This window comes from Rhagoletis pomonella, unplaced genomic scaffold (genome assembly GCF_013731165.1).
Source record: "Rhagoletis pomonella isolate Grant_MI unplaced genomic scaffold, Rhpom_1.0 Rhpom_scaffold_00004, whole genome shotgun sequence".
NCBI lineage: Eukaryota > Metazoa > Arthropoda > Insecta > Diptera > Tephritidae > Rhagoletis > Rhagoletis pomonella.
In genome coordinates this window covers 44,954,161-44,980,878 of record NW_023458558.1, presented here as the reverse complement: position 1 = coordinate 44,980,878, position 26,718 = coordinate 44,954,161, and the positions used below count along the sequence as shown (strand labels likewise).

The 26,718-nt window shown below is 33.4% G+C and overlaps 2 protein-coding genes across 4 annotated transcripts in view; one reads left to right on the top strand and one right to left on the bottom strand.

Moving 5' to 3' along the window:
- Window positions 1-26,718, bottom strand: part of LOC118737619 (dedicator of cytokinesis protein 3) — a 144,170-nt gene that overhangs the window by 33,058 nt on the left and 84,394 nt on the right. For all 3 annotated transcript variants that reach the window (XM_036468239.1, XM_036468242.1, XM_036468240.1), the window contains 2 exons: window positions 25,026-25,267; window positions 24,787-24,935 (listed from right to left, as the gene is read on the bottom strand). In XM_036468239.1, the coding sequence (XP_036324132.1) occupies window positions 24,787-24,935; window positions 25,026-25,267 (391 nt within the window). The remainder of the gene's footprint in view (window positions 1-24,786; window positions 24,936-25,025; window positions 25,268-26,718) is intronic.
- Window positions 8,862-22,550, top strand: LOC118737620 (innexin inx3; the record flags this gene model as incomplete). Its single annotated transcript, XM_036468243.1, is given in 5 exon segments — window positions 8,862-9,163; window positions 20,420-20,628; window positions 20,707-21,167; window positions 21,236-21,389; window positions 21,454-22,550. Coding segments are annotated over 5 exon segments (1,170 nt in total). The 3' UTR covers window positions 21,637-22,550.

The following is a 26,718-nucleotide window of genomic DNA, read 5'->3' as shown; positions in this document are numbered from 1 at the left end:
TAAGGTAGCAACAGACATTATATCCCCAATCTTAGCAGCTACATAAATACACTCACAAGAACAAAACGATCGCATGAATAGTTGAATTGAGTGGCAAAAGACACAGGCAAAAAACCGAGTAAGAATTTTATGCGATCAATACAATGAGTTGACAGGATCAGCGGCGCTACAAATACAAATTCGTATAAAGGCATACCTTAAAATATATTGTGTGGATATATGTATGTAGATATGATTGCAGGTATATTTATGTATACACGGCAAAATGCACATTTATAAGACACTCTTTAAACATGACTTTGGCTATGGTAGGTGTGCGCTGAGAGAGTGAGAGTCATTGGCGAAGATAAACCTGGAGTGGAAAACGAAACTCCGCTGAATATTTGAGTTTGTAAGCGAACGAAGTGCAACAATGCACATTTCTCCTGCTTTTTAATAATGGGATCTTGGTTTTTTTTATGAAAAGCGCTGGGTTAGAGCTGAATGTGGAGATAAGCTAGTCGAATACAATGTACTAGTGAGCATTCGAGATATGCATATAGATATTTCCTTACATACCTACCGAAATACGCACAGAGAGCGGGAGAGTTTTAACCGCGACTTTCATTACATGGAAAAGATACAAAAACGAGTTGCCGCAAGATTAAAAATATCTCCGTGGCAATGATACCTTAAATACCTTATTTATGTCCCAGCTTGATTTGTATAGTAGATACTATATATTTTTGTAATGATCACACGAAATGACCTAGCACTCCTTCATGTCTGAATCACTTTCATAGAACTCGCTTTATGTATTTTTGAATAAGTTTAAACGTGAAGCTTTAGCCAGGGCATTTCTAGATATGAAATCTGCTACAGAGGGTCTAATCCGAACTTTAGCAAAATTGACTGAAAAGAAAGTGTTTGACATTTATTATTTCCGTTTTTGTTTGGCGCTGTAAACGCCAAAGCGATTTTGCCCGGGTGCAATAAAGCACATTAGTCATTTTTCTTATGTGTTAACTGACGTCAATTGGAAATGACAAGTGAAGCCAAGTCCTTCTCCACTTGGTCTTTCCATCGCAGAGGGAGCCTCCCTCTTCCTCTGCTAGTCCATGTCGTTGTAGGGCTCATACAGCCCTTCTTTTCATCGTCTGCGGTACTCGACCTTGCCAACGCGTAAAGTCCCGTACATCTTCCGCAACAACTTTCTCTCGAATACTACAAGGGCGCCCTCTCATCTGGCCTGTAAAAAAGCAGAAGAGACTAGGCGTTTTTTTGCTACCAATGATGTCGACGTCATCGGCATACGCCAGCAGTTCTAAGCTCTTGTAATAAAGTGTGCCTGAACAGTTCAGTTCAGCAGCTCCTTTTATCTTTTCCAACATCAGATTGAGGAAATCACACGACTGGCAGACGCTCTGTGTGAAACCTCATTTGTGTATGCTAGCGATAATAACAGTGGTTTTAAAAGTTTATCCGGCTTTTCTAAGCCTGCTTAGGTGCTGGAAAAAAAATTTTGAAACCTGCTAGACTGGTTCAGGGCTTGGAAAGGAAATTTCAGTCGTAATTGTATCTAACATATTAATATTGATCTGAAAACCCTTTCTCTCAAACACTTGGCAACTCTGCTCGCAGTCATAAGCTTTTGAGCGTAACCACACCGCAGCCGTTGACTTTGCAGCTGCTGCTACCAGCGTATGTATGTGCTGGGATATTCATTCAGCGACGGTTTTGTGAGCCGCTCATTCAAAGTACATTCACCAGTGTGATTTGAGAAGGCGAAAAGATTGGTAGAACTAGTCGGACGATATATCGGCAATAACGATCAAAGTGACACAGCAAATACTGCAAGATTGTAGTGTCACCAACAAAAATAGAAATAAAAAAAAACACCTACTAATACCACTTTACCAATAACTTCATCGAAATTACTCAGCAGCAGAGCCACAATAGTCAGCCAAAAAAGGAACGCACTAACTAACCAACCAACCAACCAACCAGTCAAGTCAAGTCAGCCCAGACACAGTAGCAAAAACGCGTCCATTTGTAATTTTTCCCATATGTAATTGCAATACACACGCGGCGGAGTTTTCAAAGAGTATAGGCTGAATAGAAGTTACAGTGAATTAAAAATTAAAGTGTAGTAGCGCTTATGAGGGTGAAAAATGCATAGAAAAGTGATTATAAAAATGTAAAAACAAAATATTTAATTCAAAAAAAAAAAACGAGTGAAAAATTCACATATTTAATTTCGCATGTTGAACAGAAAATTTCTCACTCCAAATGGAATGACTGCTTTCATTTGAACAACTCAAAATTAAAAGGTAAGGCAAAAACCAACAACAAAGCAATAAGTAAATAAATTGGTATATCGCTAAAATGTTGTAGACAGACAGTTCAGTTTAAAAAATTTCGCAACAAGTTTACAAAAACAACAATTGCACGCTGGAAATATGTATAAAAAATTTGCATAAACGAAAACAAAGTAACAAAAATGGCTGAAAACCTTCAATATTCAATAAAGCAAAAGAAACAGCCAAGTCGTGTGTGTTAAAACTACATATGTATGTATGTATATATGCAAAGCAATATGTAGCGTAAACCATGGAAAGCATCCAGAACATCTCGTTTGGAGTTTGTGTCATAAACCACTCTAAAAAATAAAAAAACGCATACACTCTCACAGCCGGACCTACCACCATCATCAACACCTATCAGAGCTACAACAAAGGCAGGCAGGCAGTACAAAGTGGCATCAGTCATGGCTGAGAGAGAAGTCGTGCGTACTATTTAGCAGCAACACAGCCGACTCATGACACTCCAAAACCAAGAACCCAGAACCGAAACTCAAAACCAGTTTCGAAATATATAGTAGTAGCAAGATGAAAGAGTAATATGAAACTGGCAAAAGAAGTGCAAAAAAGTACTCGTTACGAGAGATACGCTCAAAACTCGTACATTTGTTTTGGATCTTTTTCCACTTTCTACCTACGACATGCCTCTTCGTGGTGGTAAATCCTCTTGAGTCTTGAGAATCCAGAGTCATAGATATACATATGTATGTATGTACATGCATACATACATACATATGTATCTGTGCCAACAACTGCAACATGTAGCATAAAACGTTATTGAGCAATTTTGTAGGAGAAAATTTATGTTCATTAAAATTATGCACAATATTTATGTAAATATCAGCATAGGTACATACATATGGAGACACCTGAGAGATCAGCGCTCGCAACACAGCAGTTAGCGATGTTTCGAATATGTGTGTATACATAAGTAGGAGAACAAAAGTCGTAAATTTTAATAGAACTGGAAATGAAGCATTTACCATGACATTTTTTAAAACGAGCGAACGAGTTGCAGAAGGTTTCAAGATTCAAGAAGCGAGTGAATAAATTAAGCGCTTCGTATGTGTTCGTGTGTGGCGGGTTGGTGAAAATTCAAATTTTTGGCAATAAATACCAGAAAAAAGACAATAGTTAAAAAATGGCAGGTCAAAAAACCCATATAACCTACTAACATACATATGAAGTATTGAACATACCATTTATACCATCATAAGGGATATGTGAAACATGTTTCGCACTTCGCTATTTGAAAAAAATTAAATTTGCTAAAAAAATTGTGTGGTTCTTAATCAAGAATGTTCACTCAGGAACAATTCTGGCAGTTACATATGTATGTGTATACTTACTTACATATGTAAAGGAAACAAAGAAGAAGAAAACGCATTTACCTACATACTTTTAGTTTTGACTGTTGTGAAATTGCTCTAAGTTCAAAAGATGAAACTTAAAAGGTTATCAACGGTTACAGTAAGAAATTGTTTTACTACAACATACTAAACAAAGCATTACTGAAGAAGCAATTCGTAAAATTGATAGCTTTTGAAAGTGGAAGCGTTATTTCAATATTTTTCTGTGTTAATAAGGTAAAAACCCTTAAGTATGATCGCTAGTTTTTTGGCGAGCGCATTTGTTGTCAACATAAAATTTACAAATTCATGGGTAGGGATGACAGCGATTAATTATTTGATTAAATTAATCGATTATTTTTGTGCAATTTTCGATTTAATTGTATCGTAGGTTTGTGTTTCATTAATCGATTAATTGGAAAATAATTGTAAAAATATTTTCAAGAAATATGAATTCTCTAGTTGTCTAAAATCCATCTATCGATCTTTGGGACCCTCATAAATCTCTTGTACACAAACGAAGGCGAAAAGATGATGATTTGAGTTTTTATTTAAATTGTCAAGCACAAGAACTAAAGACGCTTGGGAGAAAATGAAAACTGTTTACCCAAAACTTTACGGACTTTCAAAAAAATACCGCCATTTAGTTGATACCTCGGTGCCTGCTGAGCGACTTTTTTGAAAAGCTGGTGCTACAGCCACCAAGAAACGCAACCGCTTAACAACAAAACGCTTATTAAAATTTTTGTTTTAGCAGACTTGGTTAAATAATAGAAAAAAAACTTTTGTTTTTATAAATTTGGGTAAATCATTATCGATGCTAAAAATATGTTTGCCTTTAAAAATCCGATTAATCGATTATTTCTCAATAATTGCAATTGATTGCAATTATTTTTTTCTGGCTTGTGATTAATCATATGATTAATTAATCCATTATTTTATTTTTATTTTTTGCTATCCCTATTCATGGGCAATATTTGGGCCTTGGCCCAAAGTCTTGATGTTGTATTTTTCCTGTTTTGAATAAATATTCGGGATATTCACAAGATGTCGCAATGTCTTAAAGTAGTAAAATTAGCCAATGTGAAATAACGGTTGAAATGGTTTTATAATAATATGGGTATAAAAAGACTTATTTATATATTTTCTAACGGTCCAGCAACTTTTTGGTGTAGTCACAAATCCTTTAAAAGCATTTTACATTTAAAATTTGTATAGCTTTGTGACCTTACGCCGCGTACGGCATCTTGTGAATACCCTAATTAAATAAATTTGAAAATTTGCACTTTACAAATGGCGATTCATGGCAGAAATACATCCGGAGGTTTGCCATTGCTTCACCGCTATTAGAAAAAACTTGTATATTAGTCTAGAACTGGGCTCGATCCCAGGCTTTACGGAATGGTAGTGCGGAATATTTTTATATTTTTTTTATGTATGTTACCGAATAATTTCGGACCATATGAACCATTTTTGATCTCTAGGGTGGTCCCATACTAATTTGGTTTATTTCCGGTCATTGGATCATGAAGAAGCTAACGATACTTCTATTTTATTTTATTCTTCAGTCATTTTTTAAGTCAGTGGTTTTTAATTACTTGTTTACTTAGGGCTCTGTATTTTCTTCAGCTTCATAAAAACTCAAAAAATGAGTAGCGCTTTTAAATAAACAGTGTCTTTTATCTAAAAGACTTTCTCTATGAAAGTTATTAGAATATTAAATAGCTTCCAATAGCTCTGTAATATGAAGATAAACGAGAGGGGTTCTTTCAATAGTATTACGTTTACATTCACGTCTTCTAAGGGATACCTTATAAGATATTTCATTTCATATAAAAAAGTAGTATAGTTAGAGTCTAGTACTGAAGGCTTATCCCCACAAAAGATGAGATATAAGGGCTATTAGGCCGCCTATTTTTTCTTACTATTTTAGGCATCTGGATTCATATGTATATGTAGTATAGGAAAGCCCTAAATTATAATTACAACAGGTGTTCGTTGTAATGTTGTACAGAAAGTCCGAAGGTATAGACTTTTTCACATCAAATATTTACCATTTTATGAAAATTTTAATGCCTTTAAAATTGTTTAAATCAATTGAATATCGATTACTTATGTAGATATCATTAATAATTTTTTCCTTTATATGCCCTCTCTCTGACAATAAACCACAACAAACGGTTTAATGTACATTTATTAATAAGTGGTTGAAAAATAAAACAAACAATCGTACGAAAGTACATAGATCAACAGTTTTTCAGCATAATCATATCAACTTACTTCATTATGCAGAAATAAATGTGCTGTCAAAATAATAATACATGCACATCTGTGAAAAGACGCATGCGTTTTAAATTAAACCCTTTCACGTAATATTACTTAGTAATTATTTTTTATTTGCATTTGAATACGTTTATACATGCTATAGCATATCAACTAAGATGCCCTTGAATCGCAATATAAACTTAATTAAGCGCCTCATAGATCCAAACTGAAAACCAAATTCAATCTTTCAGGGGATGTTAAGTACCAAAACGTCGAACTTATAGCAGTAAATGGTGTAAGAAGTCCTTACTAACTCATTAAAAAAGTATAGTAGTCATTTAGTTTCATTTCTTGCAAAAACAATTTGATAAAACTGATGTATGTACATTAGGGTGGTAAAAAAAAAACTTTAGTTCGAATTTTAATGGCATTTTTTAGTAGTTCCCCAAAAGCCCCTAAAATACATTGGGTGACCCATAAAAATCGTAAGTATTAAAAAAGGTAAATAAACAACTTAGTATTATTACTGGAAGTTTACTGAAACAGGGTTTACTGATCGAAAAATATTGATTTTTTTTTCATGTAAAATACATGATTTTGAGATAAAAAACAGCGTTATATTTTTCGATATACATACGTATGTAAACCAATCCTAGGGGTGAGAACATTAAAAGTTGGACTTTTAATTTTTTCACCTGCATTTTCGGACCGCCCTATTGTACATAGATACATACATTATGTAATGACAGTGCTATCACATGAAAAATAATTACTCAGTATATGTACTTGCAAATAAACATCACTTGTTAGTATAACATTTTATAAAGATTTACTAGAGCATGACGCATTTATATACATACATATGTACGTTATGTTGAAATTGGATACATTCCATTTAACATACAAAAATAAGAGATATAATTATTTTTTCTGAAACCAAAATAAAATAAGATAGTATTAAAATATGAATTTTGTATGTTTTAATTTTATAACTCAAGCCATAGAATAAATATGAGGCTTAATGTGATGCTACTATCATCAGCTGAAATTCAAATGACCATACTAAGAAAGAAATCAAAATTTTGCTTTCTGATTGAAATGATGCATTTCATCGAATTACAAAAAATTATGCAAAAAAAGTATTAGTTACGGTCTTTTGCATTTCGGGTGAAAATATGTACAAATGTACATGGCTTTTCTTACAGTTACATCTGAAGTTACCTGAAAACAAGTTTTTGAAAAACCCTATTTAAGAAACGGAAAATAATTAAAAAAAATCTAAAATATGTTTGCAAGGCAATTTCGAAAAAAAATAATTTTTTTGGTTCGACCCTAGGCTTCGCCTTTTTACTTTACCTACATTCAGACATACATTTTTTTTTACCAAAATTTTAAAGAATTTTTGTGAGCTTTAAATTAGTGGCATAAGGGCGGTTCGTTAGGGTGATAAGAACTCAGATCTGGTGGGTAATTACTAGAACGGGGTACTTGGGGTCAATGAACTTTGGTACAAAAAAGTGGCTCCTTGAGACAAGAATGTCGATAACAATTAATCATGTCTTTGAAATTTCAAAGTCCTTTAAAAAAAATCCTATGGCAGCGAGAAAAATTAAAAAAACGCATTTTTTTATAGTTGGTTCGTAGTTTTATGAATATACTGATCTTTTTGATTGAATCTCCTTCTCGCCTTATTCTTGTAGACACTACTAAACAATTATGTATTTATTATTTATTAGTTTTTGCCTGTAGTTTTATATATGTATTGTATTGATTTTTTGTGTGTTTTTTGAAATTTTTTGGATTTTATCGCACGCTGTTATCATTAGCTAAACAATTGAAACTAATTTTGTGAAATATGTAGTTGACATTCCCTGTTCATTAAGTTCGTTAATCTTTGCTTTAAGGCAGAAACGTTCTGATTATCAAAAAAAAAAAAACGCAAACAGTGCAATCACCTTTTTTGGGGAAGGTTTCGTACGCAATCGTCAGCGCAAAAGTTCGTCAGGTTGCGCATCTATAGAAACCTTTGGCCTAAGAAAGAAATTGACGAGATCAATGCTTTGAATATTTAACTTTTTAATACCAGTTATCGAGTATGTAGAAGTGTGGGTCACAAAAGAGTTTTCCCACACACGCAATTTCGAAAGCATAGAAAGCGGCTCTTATAATGATTTATTTCCGAACGAATTTCCGTCTTATAATACTTATCTATCGGCCGATGCACAACAGGCAATGGAAAACCTCCGGGCGTGAGAGAGAGGTATAAAAAACACATCAATCGTTCAGGGGTGGCAGGCAGGCTCTACTGCTACTAAAGAATTCAAAAATGCGTATGGAATTGTGAAATATTCCAGAGAATATCATGAAGCAGTTTCCCAAAGAAATTCCGAAAATTATGTGAATAGAAAAGAACTGAAACTTCAACACCATTTACCAAACATTTATGTTTATTGTAGCTGACCGTTAACTCTACTCTTAATTTAATACTTTATGCGATATTATTTAAATTGTACTAAAAATAAACATCTCAGAGTGGTATTCGATACAATATTTTCACAAGTGTTTAAATTATGTCAATGTGGGAAATCAAAAACATAATTACATATAAAAACACAGCAATTATTATGTAGGCGAGCGCGACACTTAACAATTAAACGGTTTCAATTAACAGCATACGTAGAAATTGTATGTACACACAATCACACGCTTTACGTAAAACACATACAGCTGAAAAGTCGCGTTAATCCAATAAATCACGTTAATAAACAAATGAATGAAATTAATGTATACGAATGTTGCAATTGTTTAATTGTTATGCAAAATAAGTTGCGTAATATTTAAATTAATATTTTATGTCTGTTTACTTATTTATGGTTTACTATTTTTTTTTTTTTTACTATTCTTACAGTTGGAACGAGTGAAAAAAATATCACAATAACAAAGCGACGTACATACACGTACGTTAGGAGCAAAATCACATACTTACTAGCGGGATTGGAAATTCTCATAGCGTGTAAAGTGCTTGAGAGACAAATTAAGGCAACAATATGGCGCTTTTTGGCATGGTATCAGCCGTTTCAGGCTTTATAAAAATTCGTAATCTCTTGGATCGTGCTATCATCGATAATATGGTTTTTCGTTGCCATTATAGAATTACAACAGCGATGTTGTTTGTTTGCTGTATCATCGTGACGGGGAATAATTTAATTGGTAAGTAGTTCTATATTTTCTCAAAAAAAGGTAGTAAATTTACTACAATTGAGGAGTTTGGATTACGTTAGGAAAGCGTGTTTGAATACATCATACATCCTCTCGGAGGAAAGTTTACTCATTGTAAGTGGCCTCTAGAGTGCCAGGATTAGGCGCCGCCCTTCTAGCGAGGCTATTATGAAAATGTAAGCTTTTTGTTCTGTGCATAAAGGAAATAGTACCGCGAACTTTCTGCGATGAACTTTTTCGAAGCACTCGATTGCACTTAGGGCCAGTCTTTCAGTGCAAGGTTAAATTTGACTGTGGTTCAAGCTTAGTTTAAACGCTCGAGCTGCCTTTCAAATATATATTGAGAACAAAGTTTGAGTTTAAAGGGCGGATACATTTCAAAAGATACTTGAGAAAATGAGCCTTACAGGTCTATTCAGCATGTTACCGAAGATTTTGTAACCGGAAAATTTTATAACCAAAAAATGTTACCAGTTCTTGTCACCGCGATTCTAGGTACGTTGTTAATGCAGTTAAAATATTCAGCAATTCAGCTATGAAGAATTGTGCAAATTCTGGCATTGCATATTTCACGGGGCAATATTTTGTTACCAGCTTATGTTACCCCAAATTGTTTGTGTTAAAATATTTTCGTGGCTCCCGGTGTAAACAAAGAATTTGCGATAATTTATATACAAACTTAAATGGCTAAAATTTGTTATAATAATTTGATCCGATTTTATTTCGACTATGAATATGGCCCAATAAGTTTTGAAATGTAAAATAATGGAAGTCTTTATATATGTACATACATACATGGTATAAACAATTTAAATGACTTGAAGACACTTTTTTTGGCTGAGACACTTTTTTTTGTCACTTTCGAAAAATTTTCAGCGGTAACACTGGGACCACCTCTGAAGTACCACCCTCCTTTTAAGAAAATTTAATTATAGAAATCGGATAACGTGGTCGAAAGTTATGCGGTAACATATCGATGGTCCTCGACTGTTACGTGGCTCTTGTCTCTAATCCTTGTCTAATCTATTTCCAACCCTAACTTAAGTGAGCAGTAAGGATTGCTAAAGTAAGTAGGTCCTAAAGATTAGACATGGATTCGGTAAGGATTAGAGAGTTTGTATTTTTTTTAAATTTTGAATTGTGTCGTTATTACATCGATATGTATGTATAAAAAAAGATATTCCACGAACTAATTACTTCCTTCTTTTAAAGTCGGTTAATACGAAATATCGCTCAAATATATTCTAGTTGAATGTCGAAATTACACCTCCATCAAGTGTACGTTTTTGAAATTCTGACCATACATCTTCTCTACATTTTGACCTCCGATGCAAACATATTTTCGGAATAACTCAGACAACATTTCTAAAATTCATAACGTTTCTCACTTTTAGCGAACAAAACACCGAAGTTTTCAAAAACAGATTTGTTTTTGATAAAAGGACTGAGATATCTTCTGTCTATTGGTGATTTTGTTGCTCCCAAAAAATGTTGCCTTTACACGTTGCAAAATGTGTTTGATGCTACAGCCAACCCTGTAAAAAGGCATGTTTTCGCCTGCTTGTCCTTGTCATATTTCATAATTTTTATCGTTTTGCGCAACCACCTCATTTTCAGGGCAACCATCTCCCATAACAAAGCTTCAAAGGGCAGAGAATGTGCATTTTTTGCCCACAAGACCAAGAAAAGAGAAATGGGCAATCAACAGGCGACATTTTTTAGTAGAAACGAAAACACCTTATGTTCGTATCGATGAGTGGAATATCGAAAGGAATTCTTTGGCCTAGAAATAGCAGCCAGGAAGTTTGTGTTGCTGACTTGCCGTTTTTGCATACTGCAATCTCTTCAAGAGCTTCGAACATTTCTGACTGAAGTTCAATGAATGCTGTTACCGCTTTGTCACATTGAGCACTTCTTGTATACTTTTTTTTCTTCCATGTTTTAGTTATTTTGAAATAAGGTTCTTCCGGAACCGTTTCTCGGTTCCTTTGGAGTCGAGTTTCGGTTCTGCAGGAACCGTTTTTCGTTTTTTTTTTTTTTAATTGAGCTTCGGTTCCGTTAGAACAGTTTTTTCGGTTCTTGTAAGAACCGATCGATTCTGTGTTTCACTAGTATGCACCACTAATCGCTGGAGTTCCATCATATCCTTGGCCATAAAGGTACGGACAATTTATACCTACTGCCGAAAGATAGTTCTTGATAACTTTCCTGAAATTGAATAGGTGATACAATTAAAAATAGGGTGGATTACCCGCCCTAGAGTTATTAGTTCACATCCGACTTGTAAGTGAGTGAGTGAGTAGTAAAGATGCCGTATTTAAATCGAATTCCGATTCTATTTCTTTTTTCACTTTCTTATTCCGATCCGATCCGTGTATCGTACCAAAAAATACGACAATCGACATTCGATTTTTTCTCGATAGATTCATATCACATTACATTAGAGAGTTTTAAGGAAATTTGAATTTAAGGCTGGTACAAAAAATTAAGGAGGCTTGGCACCACCCATCTTTCCGATGAATGTACATATGTATGTTGCCAAGTTATCTTACCTTCAATCTGCAGCCACCGATTTAAAGAGTTTTTAATAGATGAGTATTTCATATACATGCATGTATGTACGCTCCCTGCCATTTGAATAGTAATGACAGTTTTCTTTTTGTTTATTTAATATTCATAATTTTTATATAATCTGATTTTTAAACTATAAACAAATAAAAAAAATCAACAAAGGCATTTAAAAGTGAATTATATTTTCAAGAGAAATATCGGGCATTCAGTTGTTTAACCAATTCAATTTTAGTATAATAAAACCCCGTAACCAGTTTTTAGTGGCTGCAAAATGCTACTGATTCATCGGATTTTTTTTGTGCTAGGCATTCTTCATAAAAATATGCGCACTAAAATTATATTTGAAATATTTATAGTTATTGAAAACAAAAAAAAAAATTTAAATCTCTGCATAGGCAAAAAATCAGCATAGGTATATATGTATATAGGAAAAAACAAAATTTCGAAAAAATTACCATTTTGTTGAATGCTCATATCGTTGTCTTAATGTAAAAAAGCCTTATCTCACTTTTTTTAAGTATTTACGGATTTTTAGCTAACTGATAGCTATTGGATAGATCCCGATATGGAAACCGTTGCATGTTTTAAAAATTGCTTACAGTAATGTCTGTTTAGTTTTTTGTTCCTTTAAGAAAATTAAGTAAAATGCGTTATTTGCAAAATATATAAAATGATCTTGGGCGATCGATTTATTTTTTGACGTTGTCTTCCTGCATCGGTTGTTTTGATTTCGATTCGAATCGATTCACAAATCGATTTTTTTTTATTTCGATCTGGCATCTCTAGTGAGTATTTTTCTGTACTGTATTCGGTTTCATGCCTGAAAACATTTGCTATGTCAATTTTGAAAGCAGAATGCACATGTATACATTAGACTGCATCACCAAAAAAAGTTGCGGTTTTTCCGCCAAGAATTACAAAATCTATTATATTTTAAGACGTCCACCAAAATATTTCGCAAACATATTAAGATTTAAATGAGCTGGACCGATTTGAAAATACCTCCAAAAATGGAGTTTTTTATGAATAAAAATAGTTTCTTAAAGAGGTTTCTGAAAAAAGTCCCCTCAGATGACAAAACAGATTAAACTTAAAAAATCTGCATACAAATATTTAAAAATCTTTTCAACGGAATCGTAAGAATGAGATTTTTGATGCTGTTTTTTACCTTTTTCAAAGATTGATTTACGAAAAACTTGAATAACTGGGCCAAAACTATTCTGATTTAGACTTATGGGATCTCAGTAGAAAGGTATTTTCACAGTGTTTTTATTTCTGTGCGAAAAAAAGTCATTCGGTTCCCTTTTTTTTTCAAACACCAACACATCTTAATTCAACTTTGAATGACGTTCGCTCATTCTACCTATCTCTTTCATCCTTTGAATGAGTTTATTAGCAAATAAATAGAAAGGGTGCGAAAATATCTTTCCAATGACACCTCTTAAGTATAAATCGGAAGAGTTTAGGTTCAGTTATTGAAGTTTTTCTTATACCAATCTTTGAAAAAAGTTAGAAAACAGCATTAAAAATCTCATCATTACGATTCCGCTCAATTTTTTTTTTAATTTTAAAAATATTTTTATGCAAATTTTTTAAGCTTGAACCGTTTTGTCATTTGAGGGAGTTTTTAAAAAAAAAAATCTTTAAGAAACTATTTTTATTCATAAAAAACTCCATTTTTGGAGGTATTTTCAAATCGGTCCAGCTCACTTAAATCTTAATATTTTTCCGAAATATTTTGGTGGACGTCTTAAAATATAATAGATTTTATAATTCCAATGGAAAAATAGTACTGATTTTTTTTTTGTATGGGGAGTGATGCAGTCTAGTATACATACATATGAATGCACTCGTACTTTTGCTTCTCGGAAAAATTTCAAAACTTTCAATTTGAGCGTTTTGTATTGATGACGATGATATGCAAGATCTAAAAAGTGTTTGTGCATTTGCATACTGGTAATTCCACCATTTTTTTGTGCATCTACAATGCAAGTCTCGATTAGCAAGTTCACATGCGAAAAATTGCTTTTGAAACACAATCTAAAACTAAATACAAAAGATCTACATATATGTATATTTGTACTGAATAGCGACTTTGTTTGGCGCTAACGATAAAAAGCCTGAAACACTATATAAAAAGTGTCTAAACACTGTGCAAACGAATACAGATATTTGTTGCTTTTTATGCAGCGCTTGGCTATGCGCGTCAGACAATAATCAACTTTCACCACATACAAGCTAACCGGCATAAAAATGTTTTTTTTTTTTGGAGCAGTGTCATAGTATAACAACGCATGCGCTTGCCATGACGTCCGTAGTACCTGGCCACCACAAGCGGTGCATCGTTGCATCGGCCATTTCAGCTCGTTTTATACCTTTTTAAGGCGTTAACTGCTAGGCACACTTAGTTTAAACGATTAGTCGTTGAGTGTAAATTGAGTAGCGCACGTCTTTTCATACATGTTTTTTGTTTTAATGCCATTGCACTAACGAATTTGCGTAAAAGTGCATCATTAGCAGAAAGCTTTACAAAAAGCATTACACAAAAGGGGATTGTGGAAAGGCTATTGATTCATTGCAATACTGAGTTACATTTTTTTTCAAAGCTACTATTTGTTCAACAACATTGTTGTTTAGAAGCGATATTGTAAAGTTTTATATTGTTTGCTTAGATTTGTTTCTATATTTCTGCTGCTTTGAGTGCAAACTGATATCATAAGGCTTTAGAAAATTCAAATTTATAAAAAGGAATTTAAGTAACCAACAAAAAAAGTTAGCTTCACTGAAACGCGCGCTTGAGTGTAACCTCGATTTCAGCAATACGTAATATGATAAGCCATTCATTTATTTTTTTTTTTACTTACTTTTAATACTTTGCTTTCGTTTAATACGTTGTTGTTGTTTTTCATTTCTTATGTTCTGATTTCCGTTGACGAATCATGAATGTCACGCAAGTGGCAGAAACCACACGTTTTGGCAATTGATCTGATTCATTTTTCGCTTAACGCAATGTTATACCACGAATTTAAGTCTGAATCATGAAGCGCGGGAGCCATTTAAGAAACTGCAAACTTTTCTGTGACACACAATTTGTACACAACACACTATTTCGTATATTTTTTATCAATCAAGTTTTTGCTTTTTGGTTTCATTCGATAAAATCATAACCTCGATATGGCGAAAAAGACGTTTTTGAAAGGATGAATTAATCCGCTATTTGGTGCAGGGGTCGAGATATTTCAAAAACCCCATTTCGTTAGCCCCTTTTGGTTCATATGTATCTCTTTGAGCTTTGGTGCTAAAGAAAACATGAAAGATTGTTTATAAACATTGTTTAGAAACATTGTTTGTACTTCACTTCATGTGTTTCGCATCATAGCGCACCAAGCGGGCGTTTTTGGCAAAAATGAATTGCAAATACAGATTCCTCGGACCCCAAAACCCCTAAAAAGGCCTTTTGATGGTATAAATATTTGCATTTGAATTACTTTTTATTGTTTTAAATGCTGTTCTGCGACCACCAACTTCAAATTGAAAAAAAAAACGCTTAAAATCGGCAGCCTGGAAAAACTGGAAAGGACCTTCTACCATTTCCGTGTAGCCTTTAAGTTTTGGTTTCATTTCATGCTTTTTTCATATGGTGCTGATCGCCAGCTTCAGCTGTCAACAATACTTGCACTTCTCGCCTGTAAAGTCCTAAATCGACGTCCTCAATTTTTGCATTTTTTATCTCGCTTTTGCTTTTATTGGCTTGGGATGTAACTATTAAATATTTATGCGCATAAAAGAAGCAGTGATTTCTATTCTCAAGTTACATACCTGATGACAGTACGAATGGAAATTATAAAAGAGTTTTTAGTTTTTTAGACTATAATTTTTATTTTACAGTTAATAAATGTCATATATGTAATACTTCTATATTGGCAGTAAGCTAACTTCTCAATGTGTAAGCATTCCGAAATCAAAGCGAGACAGTCTAGTACTGTTTTTGTCAATGTATTGTGTACTTGAGTGCCGGTTTTGTAAATGTGTCGTGTACATGTTTATTTATAAACGTATGTGTTCCTTTTCTTTCGTACGTGTTTATTGATATATCTGTACTGTAGTGTTTTCGGACGGTACTAGCTCCTACTGCCAATATAGGAGTATTACATATATGCTTTAAGTACCTTTTTTTTAACTTTGCTATATGTACATACACTAGACTGTACGCGAAAAAAATTCGCTGACACCCCTGAGTCTAAAGCTGTCTTTCATGAGGCGATTTTTTGACAGGCGATAATCGCCTGCAAATGTTGACTTGCTTTCTACTTTGAGGCAAGCGATTTTTGAATCACCATTTACACGAGCGATTTTTCCAGAGCAATGTTGAATCGCCTGGAAAATCGCCTCATGTAAAGGCAACTTAACGCATTTTTGCAAAGGAAATATCGAAAACAATGAAGCCTTAGGAAGTATGTATTTTGATTATTCCAGTAGAACTACTTATTCAATTTTGTATTGCCGATGGATTTTTTTCGAAATTGCCTGGCAAAAATACCTTAGACTCGGGAGCGTGCGGCGAACTTTTTTATTTGATTGCAAGGTGGTACAAGGCTTGTGCCTATTGACACAATTTTTTAAGCATTTTTCTGCATATTGTTCAATAAAAAGCTGTATAAAAAAAAAAAAAAAGTATCCAAGGTAGTCACTTCGTATTCTTCAACATGAGATTGAAATGAAGCTCCTCCGATGCCCACAAATTCAAATATAAGCACGGATCTCAAATCTCAGTCACCGAAAAAAGTGGCAGCTTAAAAAAATACTATGGCAGGAAATTAAAGGTTAAAAAAATATGTTCTTATAAATCATTTGAAATTAGAAAAATTCGTTTTCATGATAGGTTGGAGGCGGAGAAGTAGGAATTTCCTCATATATCCTAACTTTAAACTACCAGAGTCGTGGAGCATCAGCAAATCGTTTTAACGTTAATTAACAATATTATTTGGTAGCACGGATATATATGTATGTAATTTCATGTTATATCACCCACATACTTATGTAAATAAAAAAAATAAATTAACCGTCAGAATTTAAATAATTTCTCAAGCGGCCTCTATTTAAATACACAAAAAAAGTAAAACAAAAGAGAATTCCGAGTAGGAAACTGGCGTACTTAATTCCCATGCCTCTGTTATTCCCCACGGAGTGGCACTCCCTGAATTCAACTCACATTACCTCAATTCGGCTTGAAGTTTATCAAATAAAAAAGCCTAATGGACAAGTGGGAAGCTTGTGTTTCGCAGCTTTGGATGAAATTCATATGTACATACATACATGCACACATAACAACAGATAAATGCATGTGCACGAGTATATCTGCATGACACACAGTATTTTCTCCAAGTGTTTATTTATATTTATTTTCCATATGTAGATATGCATATGTAAATATGTATGTACATTGGGGTGGTCCAAAAATGCATGTAAAAAAATAAAGTCAGAAATTGTATGCTCTCACCCCCTAAGATTATTCTATACTGAAAAAATATAATACTATTTTTTTATTTTCAAATCAGAAAATATTTAGAGGTCGCTGAAAGCGCTAAAAGTTTTCCATGTATTTTATATAAAAATAAAACAACTTTTCGTAGAAATGGTACAGAAATAATTCTTGAAAATCAATATTTTTCGACCGGAAAACTCTGCTTCTCTTCAGGAGTTCCCCAGTAATAATACCCATTTATTTCTTAAACAATTTTTCCTAGTAACTATAGTTTTTGAGTCCGCCAAAACCCCTAAAAAATTCCAGAAAATGCAATGGAGGATGAATAAAAAATCTTTAGTATTAAAATATGCTCAAATAAATAAATAATAATAAATGTATATTGCTATTGGAAGTCTGCTAAAGAGAACCAGAGTTTTTCGATCGAAAAAAATAGATTGATTTTCAAGAATTCCATACCTTTTCCACGAAAAGTTGTTTTTTCCATATCAAATACATGGAAAACTTTGAGCGCTTTGAGCGACCTCTAAATATTTTTTGATTTCATAATAAAAAAAATTGGGGTTTACTTTTTTTTCGATATAGAATAATCCTAGGGCGAGAGAGCATTAAAATTCCGACTTTACTTATTTTGGTCCACCTTAATGTACATATGTTGTCGCTAGATAACTTGCTTGCTCCCCAATTTCGAGGCCAGAAAGCCAACGACGTACTACTCAGCAACTCAAACTCAAAACTCGATTTTTTACAAAGCACATATAAGACATGATATAGAAATATGTTCATACGTGCATATGTATGGATGTTTATATTACATTTCGTCAGAATAAAAAAAAAAAATCATTAGTAGCTTACCATAAAAATATGTACACAGATATCTGTTTGTATGTACAAAGTATGTGCTGGTGTTCAAACAGGCAAAGCAAGTGCACTTTGGGCTCTTATCTTTTTAGAACATGAAAGCAGTATTAGTACTATACGACATAAAAGCAAATAAAAACTAAAAAATAAAAAAGAAAAACAAAAATTATGCACAATAAAGAGTAAAATTGTAGAAACAAAAAGGTACTCCAAACAAAGTTTCGCTGCCCAGCTCCAGCTGCAGCACTGGATTCATGCGAGTTTTTATGTCATCTTTTATTTGTTAAATTTTCTCTTTTTTTATTTAACTTTAAAAGTACATGTGAATGTGTATGTGTTTATGCGTGCGAGCATGCTTTACACACGCCTACACTGCACGATATACATATACCTGCGCTCAACTAATTAGCACCGAAATTCAAAATGATGTTGCTTGCAACTTATGTTTATTTATTTATTCTTAATAATTTTTATTTAAAATATAAATCAATCTATAACTGAAACCACATAAAGAAAAGTTTAAAAGCTTGCAAAATTTAAAAAAAAATTAAACAATTAAGCAAATCAAAAAGTTGCCATAAAAACTTCCAAATTTTTAATCAAAATATCTAAAAAATTTTCGAGTATGAAGTTTCGTAGCCCATTCCATTTTAGTCTAATAAAGCGCAAGTTTCAAGTCGCTAAAAATTACCGTTGCTTTTTTAGAATTTTGTGGAGGGTGTTGCGATTTTGTTTCATATAAAAATACATTTTGATCATGCACAAAAAAAATCAACGATAGATTTAAGCGAATTTAAATTTGCACCCTGCATACCCAAACATGTTCTAAATATTTTGATAAAAATCTGGAAATTTCAATGACAATTTTTTTAAGTTTGATTAATTTTTTTTTTAATTTGTGCAAGTTTTTAAGCTTTTATTTATGTAGTTTCTGTCATAGATTGAATTATATTTAAATGGAAATTATTAAAAATAAATAAATAAACATAAGTTTCAAACTAAATCATTTTGAATTTCGTTGCTAATTAGTTGACCGCAGGTGTATATGCATAATTTGATGTGTGTACGCTACATGCATTTGCACTCGTCTCATGAGTGTTGCTGATCTTGTTTATTTACAGTTTTATAAAACTTATGTACACACATACGTACATACATATATGTAACTTACAAATGTATAAACTGAGCCAGCATGGGCAATATGTAAAGTTTTAAGCGGAGCTTAGCTTGTCACGCATTTTATAATGATGCCGAGTGGGCGGAAGAAATCAGAGTGCCTGCTGCAGGGATTATCAACTCAAGGCATTTAAAACTGTGACGCGGCAGGCATTAGGGGAGGAGCGAAGCAAGTTGTTTGTTTTTATTTAACTAAGCGACTAGTTAATGAGCTAGTTATAGTTGTAATTGTTTTCCAGGTCAAGTGTTGGAATTACAAAAAAAAACTGTATTCTTCGTTGCAAATAATTACTGACAATTAAAAGACTTAAGCATTGAACTAATGAGCTGAAAAAAAGCATATAAATATGTACGTACGTACAAACACTCATATCTACATACATACATTCAGTTGCGGTCAATAAGATAGTAAAAAATTTATGGGATTACAATCTGCAGCATATAACCCCAAATGCAAAAGTGCATTGGAGAGAGGTGTCCTCGGAGGCAATTCGTCCTTGGGAATAAATGATTTTTTAACAATTTTAGAACGTATATAAAGAGATCAAACCCCCGATATAACACATATATACTATGCCATCGTTTAAGTTATATTTTCGTACATTATTTAAAATAAAAATTAATCCGGTTTACTAAGTGGATTTTAATATATTTTATTGACAAGTTTTATATCCGAACTTATTGGACACCGTCTACAAAAAAATATTTGAATTTGAGAAATTTTCTCAAAGTCCAACTGCCACACAAACCTAACCTATGTAATCTCTCCTGGAGCGCTGTGCTGACATAAATATAATTACATTTCTTTAACTTTTTTTAAGTAATTTTTTATCGCCGTTCGTCGTAATATTGTTGCAAATTGGAGAGGAAGCTCGGGCAAACACTTAATTAAGTTTAAGCGCCAAAAATGTTATTATTATAACACTTTCTGAGAGAACGACACTGAGGTGCAATGTGTTCTATAAAATATAATTTATGCCAAATATTTAATATCCAAGAATTTTTTACCGCCTACAGAGCTTGTTGATAAAAATTTAATAACCAAATCAATAAACATACATACGTATTTATTATAAAGCATAAACATAGTTACTAAGCACATTTTCTAAACTGTTTCAAATAATAACTCTAAATTTATTTATTTTTCCACTTAGGTGATCCCATCGCCTGCATCAATGATGGCTCCATACCAATGCATGTTATCAACACCTTCTGTTGGATTACATACACATTCACCATACCTGGTCAACAGCATCGACAGATCGGTACCGACGTGGCAGCGCATGGTTTGGGCAATGAGTTTGGACAGGAGAAACGTTACCACAGCTATTATCAATGGGTGCCATTCGTATTATTCCTTCAGGTGCATGAAACCATATCTTTTTGATAAGACGAAATCACAAGTTAAAAAATCGTCCACTTTTTTTTTAATTTTCTTCAGGGACTCATGTTCTACGTTCCACACTGGATTTGGAAGAATTTAGAGGATGGTAAAATGCGCAATATCACTGAAGGTTTGCGCGGCTTCATCACTATACCCGAGGAATATCGCAAGGATCGCCAGACGCGTATCATTAAATATCTGATGGATAGTTTGAATTCGCATAGCAGTTATTCATTCGCTTACTACTTTTGTGAGGCACTGAATTTTGCTAATGTTGTGTTGAACATCTTCTTGGTGGATAAGTTTTTGGGTGGCACTTTCTTGTCTTACGGCACGGATGTTATAAAATTCTCGAATATGGATCAGGAGAGTCGTTTTGATCCGATGATTGAAATATTTCCACGTTTAACCAAGTGTACATTCCGCAAATTCGGCCCAGGCGGTTCACCACAGACCCATGATACTCTCTGTGTATTAGCGTTGAATATTTTGAATGAAAAGATTTACATTTTCTTATGGTAAGATTGAGCTGAAGTTTAGAAATAATTAATTTGTAATTAAAATAATCGAATTTCTCTACGTACAGGTTTTGGTTCATCATTTTGTCGGTGTTATCTGGCTTAGCTTTGATTTACTCACTGGTCGTTATAATGATGCCAACTACACGCGAAACTATTATCAAACGTTCATACCGCTCGGGTCAAAGCAAGGAAATTCAGAGCTTAATTCGTCGTTTGGATGTGAGTTGAATGCATTATTGATTTTATTTAAATGATTGATATGTATTTGATTTTGTTTACATAGATTGGAGACTTCCTCATTTTACACCTTTTGGGACAAAATGTTAATACCAAGTACTACTGTGAAATGGTGCAAGAGCTGTGCAACATACTCGGCAGTTCGCGCACACCATCAGCACCATCCACTTTGGAAATGCATCCGATGTATCCACAAACAGACCGATTTGGCAAGGAGACGGAGACATAAATATGTACATTAAAAGCCTTAAGAAGAGTTCAAGATAAAGCTTAGCAATCGAATTGAAAATAGAGGCAAGAGCTGAAGAGACAGTGAAGTAAAAACTATAAAACAGTTTAAACGCCATTAAAAACTATTAAACAGTAAAGCAGCGAAGAAATGCAAACAGCAAGCAACATTGTGTAACAATCTATTTAATCCTGTCAAACTGACAGATCTCATTACATCGCTCCATCGAATTTCAATCGACATTCCCTCAATCCACTCAAAAACAACAGGCTCGCCCGCACCAATCTCAGTGTATACTTACAACTAAGACTGTTTATCCTGATTGTACGTATAATCAAATAACAGCAAGTCTAGCAACAAAAAAAAAACGCTTGCATTCCAACAAAAATTGCCAGCGCAACAGTGCAATTGTTACTCTTTGTAATCCATTTTGTATCCTATTCAAACATCGAAAATAATCTATCTAAAGCATGAAGAATATAGGATTTATTTAATGAAATATGGATGTTCAATTAGAAAGCATAAATCATAATTGCCCTCTGCAGTAGATATAACTGTGTGTACCACAATTAGCTTCCATTTTTTCATACTTTTACTTAAAAAAAAAAAAACAAAAAACATACATACATATGTATGATGTGCATTTCTTATATGATTTGTTAGTTCATAAATTTAATATTTGTAACTTGTGTGTAAGACTTTAGAACTTACTTACTTAATTGATCCTTAACTATATACGAATATATTGAGAAGCGGAAAATTTTATAAGAAACAACTCAAATAGATATGTACATTCGATAAAATGTGTTTAGATAGTCTAAACTGTAGAAATTCATGAACGAAAAAAAGTGAACATTGTGATCATTGATAGGCAGACTTCTTTAAATAAATTTTTCTATTTTATGAAGCGATAATCTGTAGTTATTGTACTTATTTATTTGGTTTGGCATAAAGTTGTCTACTTTTAGAAATATACCGGATGCTTGCTAGTGCCGAATTTAAGTTAAGTTGGAGTAAATTGAAATTACTTTATAAGGCAGATAATATACGCGGAGAAAAATAACGAGCTTACAAAATAGAAAAATAAAGAAAATATTCTTTGGCTTTTCTTCGAAAATAAGTGTTCGAGCAGAATGATCTTATGACAATCTTTATATTGAGAATATTCATATAAAGTAGTATACATATGCAACAAACCTTCCGTTCTCATTCTTCCTTAAAACCACTTACAGTGTCAGACAAATAAATAGGGTCGCGACATATTGACAAGTTTTGGCTATTTTTCTTTTTCTAATCTTCAATTCAGTAATTTCAAATAACGAATAAATTTTCATTCATTATCGAATACATTTTGATTCATCATTCTGGTAATTTCCGATGAAGAATTCATCCATTATTATGAAAATGCAAATGACGAATAAATTTTCATTCACCATTCAAATAATTCTGAATAACGAATAATTTATTATTCAGTCACTCTTTCTTGATCATGGTCAATCAAGGTAAATCTTCGTGTCCTTGGACCAGGTACCTCCTCACAAAATGATAGCCGATTCTAAATCTAGATTAATCATTTTTTTTAACGTAAACACAACGCAAACTTTTCTCTTATTTCCATAACACAGGCAAGCCGAATATCTTACGAGTTCTCTAACCACTGGCCCATGTGTCAAGTATTCACAGTTTACAGACAATTTGGGGTATCCACGGATGGAATCATCGACAATTTTCGATTTGTAACAGGAAAAATCTGTAATAAGTTTTGGAAGAATACATTTGCCTCATTGCGACAACTTGTACGCGATGAAGACGTGATATTAAAATAAATTTATTTACAGAAACGTACCGATAAGACTTCAAAATGAGCCCAAAAATTATTAATTACAGCCAATATACAAAACCAAGGTTAAAGTCAAAACTATACGTAGGAAAAAATTAAGAAAGCACTAACGATATCTCGGCACCTACAATTATTTTAATTGTTGACCTGTTTAATCTAACAAAAACTATGTAAGTCCAAATTTTAAACTTTGTACGAAAATTAGGAAAATTGTTAGAGCAGTTCGCATGAGATTTGATATATTTTTTGCTGGAAAATGCGCGACAGCGTCAGCAAAAATGAAAAATAAAATCCAAGTGAGTTTCTAGCGATTTCGAACTTGCATTTTATTATTTTAAAATTTTGTGGGCTATAAAGCTTTATGCATAAATGGTTGTTAAAGATTCTTTAAAATGACTCGCAAGGTTTTTGAAAGATAATGGGCTACACTTTTCTAAGAACATTAAATAAACGAAAGAAAAATAGCCAATAGCAACCATATTTATTTGTCCGACACTGTAGCTAAAACTCCCTCTCACTTTGCTCGTATGTAGAAACCACGAATTTTTAGCGCCTACCGTAAGTTCAGCTTGACTCCAACGACTGAAACAGCATCAACAATAATTGCGATGATGTATAGTATAGCGAACTCTTTATTCGTTTGTACCCAACCTTAATCGATTGAATTTCAATCGAATCCAGAGATTTATCTGCCTATATTGTAGCTATTATAGTTTGGGTTTGTTCTCGTGATACTGGAAAAGCTCAGTGGCAGAATGGTCGCCAGTGGAAAATGTACTATACTTTTTTGCAGGATCGTGGCTATTGTAAGGTTAATGTTGAAATGGCTAACGAAATTAATTACCCACACATTTTTGTCACATGATGTTTTCACGCATCGGTCCCTGCGTTTTTTTAGAGGAAATTTCGGTAATTTTTACGGCACACCTCCCGGCTTAATTTCATAGTAGTACCATGCTTGTTTCGTATTATTTTGTTCCGAAAAAATCGTCAGAAGAAACATTCGTCGTCGTAGCTTTATGGGTACGTACATACATACAGGAAGCCAAGTAAAGCCGTTCTGAATGGAGAGAGAGAGGCTTTGTAACTGCTGTAACCATGACAGCTCGAAACATTTTGGCTGGAGCATAATTTGAGTTTCTTTACTCGTAATTGGACTCATTGAGGAAATTACAAAATCGCTTAAAATTAAATTTAATTTAATAGACAAAAGAATGCTGGGATGGGTGTTACGATTAACTATAATTAAATTAAATTAAATTATTTAAAAAAAAAATATTAATAAAACATTTGTTCGTAATTTCACTTACCGATTTCCCCAATCGATGCGTGACACAACCAATGTTTGCAATTCCAGTGTTTGGTCCTGCGTCAGCGTGGCACCCAAAAGCTCCCGACGACAATCTAAGATGGATAACATCACCTTGCGCAGCGTGTGAAATTTATATGTTTCACGATCCTTTAAGCACAGAACCAATAAAAATAGTTTCATAGATTTTAAATTATTATATATATTTTTAATTTTATAATGAGGTCAATGTATACGAACCACATAGAGTTTCTTCCATATCTCGGACCATTCACGCAAAACTTGTGTGCACTCGCCAACCACTGGATCAATTTTCGACAGATCCTTGATGTGTATATAGGTTTTGGGAAAAAGGCCGACAGCGCGGGATTTGCGCGCACACGTACCGCGATACCAATTTGTGCATTCCTCCAATATTTCGACGGAATCGCCCACATCAAGCGGTAGACCGTAACGCACATCGCCATGCCAATTGTGAATGGCTGTAAGTGAAGAATAAGTGTGTTTATTGATTTATGCCATATTTTAAATTAAAGTACGTAGAAAATATTATTCACAATTAAAAAGGTTGTGGTGAACTAAAATAGCTAGAAGCTAGAGATATTAAAAACTTTGTTATGTTACTAAATCGGATGGAAGTATTTAAATTTGCTGTTATTAGATTTAAAGGTCTTTAGTCTCTCGGCATCGAAAAGGGTTACTTGCGAATTATGCTGGATTCTTAAGAAAAATTATAGATTGTCGTTATCGAATTACTGCTTTCGATTACATGGAAAATCCAAACTCTATTCTTTTATCTATATTATGGTGGTCCTGAAAACATTAGCGAAAATTACAAAATTAAAAAAAATTTTAGTCGCAAAAATTCGACTAAACTTTGAATTTCACTAGCTATAACTCGGCGAGTTTATGATGCATGCCATTGAGTTACAGTATTCAAAAGTTTTACCGACGAGTTAAGAAAAAAACATACTTTCCAGTTTCAAGTCAAGCGCATAAACCGGTTTTTACACATTCATAAATAAAAGATTTTTCACTAGGGAACATGCCATAAGCCTGAACCCATTGACCAGGATACTTATCATCCAAATAAAAAACAGAGATACAATTTAATATTGGTACCAATACATTCCCCTTAAATACATTTGCTTTGATTTTGGCGTTGCATTATTTTGAAGTAATTTCTGTTATTATAAGCAATGCAGTTTTGTGGGACGATCCGTAGAGCTGAATTTGAGTAGGCTATCTTAAGTGCAGCCATTTTAAAATATTTACCCAATAAGAGCTGAAAAAAGTGCTTCCCTGCATGCATGTCTCCTAGAGAGGGCTTTCCTATTTACAATTCATGCGAATCTACTTAAGTGCATGTTTATATTATTTAGCATTACAAATGAAATTCAATAAGCATTTAAGACTCAATGCTCAAATAAATAAATTTATTAAAGAAGTAGATATGATTTTTATGAATTAAAAGAACAGCTTTAAAAGAACTTGTCCAAAAGGCCGTCTGACGTGTGTGTGATAGAAGCCATTCTGGAAGCTTTTCTTTGGGTAAAAAGTAAAATTTTAATAAAATAAACTAAACAGAACGATATTGTTCGACATGTTAGAAAAATCGTGTCGTTATCGATTTCAGATAACAGAAATCTTAACCCTTTTTCATAGCGAAAATCTGCCAAAAATGAAGTGGGCGTCTGTATTGACCTTCATTAAAGAACCAGAGGCGCGCACCAGCACACCAGGAAAAATTTCCAAAATCAGAAAAAATCCTGGAAAACCAGGACGTCTAGCAGCCCTACGTTAGATGAATGCCACAACTTTGTAACCGACTTTAAGAAAACTAGAAGGTATGTATATTCGTCGGACTTTTTTTTCTTTTTAAGTATGTAGTATGTTACCGGATAACTTACCGGATGTTACCGGATGTTTACCG